At 35.2% G+C, this 9,920-nt stretch overlaps 1 protein-coding gene across 1 annotated transcript; it reads left to right on the top strand.

Moving 5' to 3' along the window:
- Nucleotides 1-207: 207 nt before the first annotated feature.
- Nucleotides 208-3,574, top strand: LOC115925279 (protein fem-1 homolog A-B-like). The gene is made up of 3 exons (XM_030988940.1): nt 208-841; nt 2,489-2,572; nt 3,309-3,574. The coding sequence occupies exons 1-3, from the start codon at nt 208-210 to the stop codon at nt 3,572-3,574; spliced, it is 984 nt and encodes a 327-aa protein (XP_030844800.1).
- Nucleotides 3,575-9,920: the final 6,346 nt, after the last annotated feature.

Genomic DNA, 9,920 nt, shown 5'->3' with positions numbered 1-9,920 from the left:
AGTTTAAACCTGCCTGCAGGGTAACACAGAAAGATATATTCCTCTGAGGCTGTAGAGCGGGTAAATTAAATGACGTATTCAGTCTTTTCTAAGAACAATTTACAGAACACAAATGTGACTTAATTGACAAACACGATATATAAAGTCTAGAACGTAGAAATATCTATAAGATTTGCTTCACAATTGGGTCCACAGCCAAAGCAAAACATGGGTGTAAGAGCATCGAAAGAGCGCGATGAGGTCGATAAAGCCTTTCGTACGGCAGCTTCAGAGGGTCATCTTGATGTAGTTAAGTTTTTCGTTGGTAAAGGAGCACAGATTGAGAAGCCTAATAAACATTTTGGTGCGACGGCTCTCCTCTTAGCATCAGCTCGCGGTCACCTTCATGTAGTTAAGTACCTCGTTGGTATTGGAGCACAGATTGACACGTGTGATATTACGTATGGTGATACACCACTTCACACTGCATCAAGCCAGGGTTACCTCGATGTAGTTCGGTACCTTGTCAGTCAAGGAGCACCGATAGAGAAGGTTAATGCAAATGGTTGCACCCCACTTCTTATTGCAGCAGGTGAGGGTCGTCTTGATGTAGTTGAGTACCTCTTTAGTCAAGGAGCAAATGGAGAGGCGACCAATATTCATGGTACGACAGCACTTATTGGTACATCGGAGAATGGTCACCTCGATGTAGTTCAGTACCTCGTTGGTCAAGGAGCAGAGTTAGAGAGGGGTGAGGAGGATGGTATGAGACCTCTTCATGTTGCATCAATCAATGGTCATCTTGGTTTAGTTCAGTACCTCGTTGGTCAAGGAGCAGAGTTAGAGAGGGGTAATAAAGATGGTATGACACCTCTTCATTTTGCATCAGTCAATGGTCATCTTGATGTAGTTCAGTACCTCGTTGGTCAAGGAGCACAGATAGAGCGGGAAGATAATGTTGGTAACTCCGCACTTATTATTGCATCAATCCGTGGTCATATGCATGTAATTGAGTATCTCCAAAGTGAACAAGAACGGAGGAAAGAAGTACCACCTGAAGGTATGATTTGCATTTTAACAGTAATCACTATTTCACTTTAAAAAGCGATATATTTATTAAGACAGAACTATCTTAATACTTTTTTTTCATGTTTTTGTTGTTATCGTTTACTTTTTTCAAAGGTGCTTGTTGACAAATCCCAAAATAAATAAATTCGATGTAATTTCATTTCCTTAAATCGTTTAAATGATGAACTTTTTACCCGGCCTTACCAAGATTGTAGACCCATATTCAGCAAATTTTCCTGATCCTATAACTGAACTATTTTTAATCAAAATAAATTATGTATTGCCGTATGATCACATGCCACTTGGTCCAACACCCAGCTCGTCCAACTTCATTTTAGTCTACACCCAGTTGTCATGGGTAAATTCGATAAACCCGCTATACATGGTCAGTCATCATGCTAGTCAATTATTGACCGATAGGGCCAATAGCCACTTGTCTGTAACAAATTGGTAAAATGGCCACTTCGTCCAATCTATGTTTTTTTGTTTGCCTTTTGGTCCAATTGCATTTTGTCTAATATAAACCCAATTAGACCAGTTTCTATTTAGTCCAAGCATTATTTTTCCGTTTGTTTATTATTTCATTTGCTCTATTTTAATTACGTCCAATCCCATTCCTTTTCATAACCATATGGTTCAATCATCATTTGGTCTAAACATCATTAGGCCAAATTTTGAATTTTGTGTATTTGCCGATTGGTCTAATTACCAGTTTTACCCATTACGTTTAGGTCTATGTCTAAATGACCGATTATTCTTGGATTTATTTTTTTAAACCAAGAAGGAACTTAAAGGTTTATATATAGATCCGCAGTATTTTCTCATTATCTTCGGATTAACTTCGGGGATAGAAGGAGTAGGTCATGCGAAATAGTAGCATGTTCTAACAATAAATTATTGGTCCTGTTTCATAAAACTTGTTATCAATAACAAATTATATGACAATTGTGCTCTCATCTAATTAAGTGCCAATTTTGTTGAGCTTATGACAGCTATTGTAGCTTGTTATTGATAAACGGTTTTATAAAACACAGCCCTGATCCGAGTGACATTGTAGATCCCCGAATTTAGACTTAATCACAAACTCTGTTGAAGATTTGGATTGTTCAATGTGCATTTATTACAAAATATATTGTTATTTGAACGTATTGGACCGAATGGATATTGGACTTAGAGACTAATCCCGGGGGGGGGGGAGGGGTGGCAGTCAAATCAGTTGCTCATACTAGCAAATGCGCCAAACACAATAAAAAGAGAGAGAACAAAAATAACTGTAAACGTGATAACGGTTGTTTTTGTTGGTTAAAGCCCATTACGCTTAGACAAAATGAATGATTATTTGACTAAATGGGTGATGGAAAAAATGTTGTTGTACGAGATGATGTTAGACCATATTTAAATTGGACCAAATGGTAATTTACACCTATTTTTGTGTACCTAGGGTCAGCAAGTGTTTCTGAGGCGTCCACCGCGATGGCATCAATGAGTTTGAACGTCGTTACCGATGACAGTGTTAATCAGGAAGGTACAAAATCTGCAATACGCCTAATTAATTTATCGACTAAAAATAGTCTAAAAACATGATATTTTTAATAACAAGAGAGTAAAGATGAGTTTTTAATACAATTTTAAATGTAAAGTTTGTGCAGTAAATGCTTGATTTGGTATGAGTTTTACGCTGATCAAAACAACTAAAACAGTTTGTTTCCTTCCCACCCTGAAAGCAAAATCGATAGGATCACTGCATAATAGTTATCGCCATAGCGTATTGAGAGAGATAGTTGTGGCACCCGCACACGTACTCGATCAAGGCTCAATTTATGAATCTCAAAATAGTTCCCTCCCACATACAATTATATGGAAGGGAACTAATTAAGCATTCCATGACCTGCATCTTGAGTGCGTGCGTGTGTCACTGTGTCACAACTATATCTCTCAATACGTTATGCTAATTGATTCATCGTTACATGATAAACATTTTCGTTAAAACTTTCTTGAAGAAATCACTACTTACAAAGTGATCAACTCATTCAACTCGTGATATTGTAAACAGTATGTAAGCTTTCTACTGAGCACTTTTCCTATTATAATTTCTACATTATTCAATTGCTCAAAATAGCACTAGTTTTAAATTATGAAACAAACATGTATGCTATAATCCTTTAAAAAAATGCTTTAAATTTTAACGTATTTAAATTTATTTGGTCACAGCGGCCTCTGATGAAAATATGGTTTGTTAATTTAACTTTATTTCGTTGCAGATGCAGAGAGGGTGACGTACGAACATATCAAGAACTTGTCAAAACTACTCGGTATAAATCATTTCGACCCGATTTGCGAAGCCTTTAGCTTTGATCGCAAAAGTTCACTGAACCTCTTAGACGAGAACGATTCCGATTACAGTGCAACCTTCGAGCAACTACTGAGCGGATGGAAATCAGGTAAGAACCTGAACGACCTGGACAAGTTACTGAAGGAATCAGGAATTAGATTAACATCGTCTTACAAAAAAAATACTCAAAAGTAAAATCAATAATCGAATGCTTTATTTCATTTGTTAATGAATTTACTTGACAAACTAGTGACACGACCACGAATCAACTCAATAGCAATTTCAAAAGCCTAAAGCCTATTCTACAGAAATCATGTTCATATTACGTAATACGTCATTTTAATGTTCACATATTTCCAGAGGTGATGGACGAGGCTATTGAAATTGGAATCTCACATTATGAGTGTTTACTTTATATGTTGAAAAGTAATTTTTAATGTCTGGAAATATGTGTTAATGTAATATTCAATTATTCTGCACTACGTTATTAAACTAAGACTTTTGTCAAAACCAAACAAACAAGTTGATTTCTCGACAGTAGTTGCGATTTTGTTATGTATAGCATCCATACATTATCTAATATTCTTACCATACTCAATTGCCGTTGTTATATACATGTATCTTATATAATTATGTTAGCTGTACATGCGAATTCTTAAAATGAATTTGATTTATTTCCATACCTTCCTAACCTAAACATACCATTGGTGTTCAGAATGCATAATGTATGAAAGTCAAAATGTATTAAGGTGCAAAAACAAAGGAATATTTCGTAAACTTAGTATCGTTTACAAAATATTATAAATGTAAATTTCTTGTGACTGAATTGTACATAGACTATATTGACTTGAGAGAGGGTTGATAATATACAATCAAAATTTGTACTTAAATTTATAAGGAGTGTTCTAAGTTTGCTTCTATTTTGATTATCTACATTGTATACACACGCCTAGTGAGCATTGCGATATATTTACAACTGCCAATAGGGGCCTACCTAACAACGTTTACATGTAGACATATTTGGAAATAAAAATGTATTTGACTGTGAAAGCAAATTATCAATACGGCGCCTTATTCATACAGTATTGTGAATGTCTTATCTGGCAACAGAATTGTACATAGACCATACAGACTATTCTAAAATGGTGTTGAAAGAAGATATGTTAGTTTTAGTCAGATAGTTATATCACTTTAAAGATTTGTTTTTCTCTTTACGTTTTCACATCAGTTATGTACCATGTATATAGTTTCTATAGGCCTTTGCATTTACAGATTATTTTGATGACAAACCGGTGATGAGTTTATTCCGTATCCATAGTTCCTAATTTCATCATGTCATTTGTTTGTATATATCTAACCAAAGTTGAGATTTCCACGCATCAATATGTAACAAATGAATTCACACATGTACAGGGTGAGTCACAACAAAGAAATACAGATTCAATTCTATAAATAACACGACCGCAACTTTTTTAGAAAATTCAACTCAAAGGGAATTTCAATGCCCTATTGTATGTCTAATGGAAATCATGTTGAGCTTACTTAATACGTCATTGTCACGTTCGTACATCTCAATACTCATTTCCCCCAATAGACTGTATAGTGTTATAAAAGCCATTGGGAAAACGGTTAAAAATCTCAATTTCAAATTCCAATCATAAATATCTTGATAATCAGACGGGCATTTGGCATGTAAACGTCATGGGATTCCTGACTGACCTTAAGGTTTATAATCATGATTGCAGCATGAGCTAAATCCAGGATTGTGTTTAGAATCTGAGAAAAAAAGATACCCAATCCCTTTAAAGGTATAGACCAGTTTTGGAAACGCCCCTCTCTCCAAAAATGAAATGGAAACTCTCATTACCAATCATGTGAAAGAATATGCTTTGACTAATACGTGATGATACAAATTTTGCCGGAAAACCGCCTACTAATTGAAATATTTGGTAAATTATGATATCTATTGGGACCAAATAGATATCGCGCACGAGGTCGCGTAGTCCCATATTCATCTTTCTGTGTACAGTGCTTGTAACTTTACCAAGACTGGGCCAAATTTCTTATCATTTCAATACCCTATTGTATGTCCCATGAAAATCACGTTTGATAAATCATGTTCGCAGATTCCAATAGGTGACGCACAAGGCTATTGTAATTGCCTTAGGTTAATATTTCTTAAGTAGTTGCTATCGTATTAATATTGATTCCTTTTTGTCTCTGTACTACATGAGCGGAACCCGGGATTTCAGTTGATAATGTAGTGTGCTCCCCATTGATGTCTGCTGGCTGTCTCGCCCGGCGTGGCGGTCCTTGGCAATTGCCTGAGGGCTACTTGCTTGCGTCGAGAGATTATTTTTAATTTTTTTTTCTTTCCCTTTTTGTGTTACATATTTGGCGTTTATCGATCGCCATGCTTACTACTGCCCGATTGGCTTGGCAAGCGGGATCGGGACGCCGGGTTGGGGGAGGGGGGTTATGGATGAGGGGGTTGTATGGGTGCGTTCATGTGTGTGGTTGAGTATCGTGTGTGCGTTTGTTTGATATCGTTTACATGTGGAGGGGGACAGAGGTTTCACACCAGTGGATCGGACCCTGTTTAATATATTGTGCCCTTGATCGCCAGTCTGGACGTTCTTGCTGGGGTCATCGGGAGGTCGTGGGGTCATTACACTAAGCCTAGGTCTTGTTCATGTAAAATCAATTTCAAATGCTTTTAATACTACTAATTAAGTCACTTGTTTGTGTGTGTTTTTTTTTATTATTATTTTGAATTGTACCTGAATTGTACGAATCTCCTGTAAATATTGTAGTTATATTTGATTCGTTATAATAAAAGACAAACATATATTTTGTTTAATATTCATGCAATCACAATATAATTAGAGACTTAGTCGGTTATGCACAAGTTGCAGCCTGTCATATTTTAATTTTTATTATGACATCTTTTTCAATACAATCACAAAGATAACAGAACATTAGCCACAATGGTTGTATAAATTTGTATCAAAATTATTCCTGTTCATATCACGTTAGTTATGCGTGTAGATTCCCTAATTACAAAGAGGGGCCTACCTAGGAAGGTTTGAAACAAAGAAAAATGTATTGAATACAGTTCCTTATTTGTGAGTTATTGTAAATTTTCTTTCTTCCATAACTCTACATAAACTGTTCTAAAATGGCGTAGAAGGAAAATAATTCAGTATTTATCAAACCTATAACATGCATTATGCCTTTAAATCATGAATTCATTTGTTGGTATCTTTTATTCAATCGTTTAAATTGTAGATAGTCATGAAAGTACTTGTAATCCTTGTCTATTTCTTATTACCCATTTATTTACAAACAGGTGATGGGTTTACAATTCACAATGTTATGGTCTTATTTTTTTCTGTGTATTTGCGACATGTCCGATAAGAGAGGTGAGTTGGCTCAGTTGGTAAAGCGTCAGTCTGTCGAACCAAAGTTCCAGGGTTCGACTCCCACCCAGGCGGATGACTGAAGCCTGCGTTGTGTGTTAATGTGCCCCTTCCCTTGTTCATAGACGCAGGTTATGTCAAGTGGAAAACACTCCGTCCCTCGGATAGGACGTTAAATGGAGGCCCCGTGTAGAGAAGAGTCACTACCTTTGCACGTTAAGAACCCACTGCACTATTTGTATAAGAGTAGGGGAAACTCCAGTGTAGTGGTCCACCTGCACACACCCCAGTATAGTACGATAATACTCTGTATAAGAGGTCTGTACTCAAAAGGAAGAAGAAGAGAAATGCTATACCTACTTGGTCATCAAAGTTTTATGAAGCGTGAACAAAAGATCATCAATTAGTTTATTTCACAAATGGTTGTATTTTGTTCGAAATTGTACATTTTAGATTATTCTAACTGGAAAGGGTAAGAGCATTTACTCAGAATTGCCATGTCATTTGTTTAAAAGCGTGTTTTAAGCCTGTTTTTTTGTTTTTCTTCAAGCGTCGACATGTATATGATTTAAACAAATATCTGCATTTTTCTACTTATCAGTATGATGCTAACAGGTGGTGAGTTAGTTCCCTACTTATACGTTGGGATTACAAGGTGAAAATTCTTATTCATATCTAATTCACAATGCTTTACATCTTAAGGGTACTATGTCCCATTTGCAAAGGTTAAGTTCCAACGGCATTTCAAAGATAATACTAATTTAGAACTTCCCTAAAAAAGGAGGGCTTGAAAATGTATTTTAGTGGGGGAAATAACGACTATTAGTTGTCGAATCGACTTAAGTGCTATAAATCAGTAAGTAAAAGTCTGATTTTCAACCATTGTACCAAATGGTCGTACGTTTTGTGCCGCGCAAAGATTCAATCAGTTTAATTTTGGCCATTACAAAAAGTGGGTTATTGATGTAGACAAATGCTCATGTACCCTTTACAGTTCATTTTATATATATATATCATTACCAAAGAAGAAAAAGAGCCAGTCAGTCACTCAAAAGTGTCTGACCGTGAAGTCTAGCAAGTAAACGGGTTTCCTTGCATAATATTAATAATAGGACACTGCTAACGTTCACAAATAGGACATTCATATTCATAATTCCTGCAAAGTTATACACAATTTGAAACTGGCTGCAAAAGGGACATAGTATCTTTAATGTATGAATTCTTAAAAGCGTACACAATTATAGCAATAATTTCATGGAAGTCAAGATTCGATATGCTGTGCACACGTTGTGTTTAAGAAAAGCATTGTAAAATTATCCCCTCGTGAATAAATTATACATGGACTGTTCTAAAATGGTGTGAGTTTAGTAAGAATAATCATCCTGTAAAAGAAATATACAATGAACATCTTTCATACCCTTACCAATTTTTCATTTGGGCTTAAAACTCATCTCATGCTTAATGCATATTGTTAAATGTCAATGTTCTTTTTGTACAACGCATGCAAAATGAATAATGAAACTGTGCCACATTGTATGTACTATGGCACCATAACGTTTGGTGATTTATAAATGTAAGTTAACATTTAATATTTCTTTAATCTTAAGTACGTTGAATATTTATTTAAATTATTGGTACGCACATTCAGCATCTCTAGAGATGGATATGTTGCGTTTCATATTAGTATTATTTGTATTATTATTGTTAAAGTATGCGTACAAAATAATTGGCCCCGATTAATGTTTCCTGACAATTTTACGAACACAAATCTAAAAAGTCTTATTCATATCCAATGCGCAATGCTATATCTCTAAACGTTTTGTAACAAATTTAGATTAGAAAGTAGTAGCTGTATTCAGGAATGCGAAGTAAGCATACATACACAGGACATTATTATATCCGTATAGAGTGTTGCTTTGTTGAACAATTTCAAGACTTTGTTTTTCGGCCTTGCCTGCGCTTCCTTCATTAAGTTGTAACAATTTTGATAAAACTCTACACCGATGACTCAAAGTCAGTTTGAATCCTTACTCGGAGGTCAGCATGATTTAAATCAGTTATAGCTCCTATAAACATTCAGGGCAAGGATAATTCATTCATCAAAAAAACCTTGAAATATCAGCCCACTTACGAATTGAAAAGCCCGCCAAATTATAAATTATTTGTTCCCGATTAAAATGCTGAGCATGCGTTAATTCAGTATATAAAACGGGTTCAATAATGTAGCCAATGGGAAGTGTCAACCACAATGAATGTTTACTCTAACTAAATGAGAAAGTGCTCTTTGGTTGGCTTTTCAATTCGTAAGTGGGTTGATATTTCAAGTTTTTTTTTTTATAAATCAATTGTCCTTTCCCTTAATGTTTCTAAGCAAATGGTTATGAATATCGGCAGCAGCATCACTTCGCCCCTAAAATAGTGAAAATATGTCTAATTTAAGACAAGGACTAAGAACACGATTTGCTGTAACATTATAAACTTCAAAGATTGAGCTGCCTTTCTTCCTAAAATAAAATTAATGAATGAAACTGAATGTAATTGACTCATCTCTTCTTTTACCAGTATATATGAACACCCATGGTCTTGTGTAGGTGATGTTTGAGGGGGAGTAGGGCCACGTGCAACATTAGAGAGCAAACATTGAGAGAGACTGAGTGTTTACATGTAGTTACAAGCGCAGTGAGACCACGTCCGTATCCCTAACCCTAACCCTAACCCTAACCCTAACCCTCATAAGGCGCACATAATTCTAAATCGTGGATTGATATGGTGTGAAAACAAATGATCATTTTTATTTAAAAAAAGCATTTTGAAAGTATTCCGTTTTGAGCGCAGTATACAGACTGTTCCAAAATGGCGTCGGTTTATTCAGAATTATTATACTTAAAAATAATATATATATATATATATATATATATATATACTTAAAAATAACATATATATATACTTTGAAATAACATAATTTTATAAATATATTAATTTAAATTTATATATATAGTGCGTCCTACAAAAACTGAATCCTGCAAATAAACGGCTACTGTGAGCAAAGTGCGAGCTGTATAGGAAAAGCTTCTTGCTTTTCATCTCCTAAATTCTTTTGAATGATACTGTGATTATATTAG

The sequence above is a fragment of the Strongylocentrotus purpuratus genome, unplaced genomic scaffold, assembly GCF_000002235.5.
Source record: "Strongylocentrotus purpuratus isolate Spur 01 unplaced genomic scaffold, Spur_5.0 spur5_scaffold_18, whole genome shotgun sequence".
NCBI classification, from domain to species: Eukaryota; Metazoa; Echinodermata; class Echinoidea; order Camarodonta; family Strongylocentrotidae; genus Strongylocentrotus; species Strongylocentrotus purpuratus.
The sequence above is the reverse complement of the archived record's forward strand: the minus strand, read 5'-3'. Positions and strand labels throughout refer to the sequence as shown.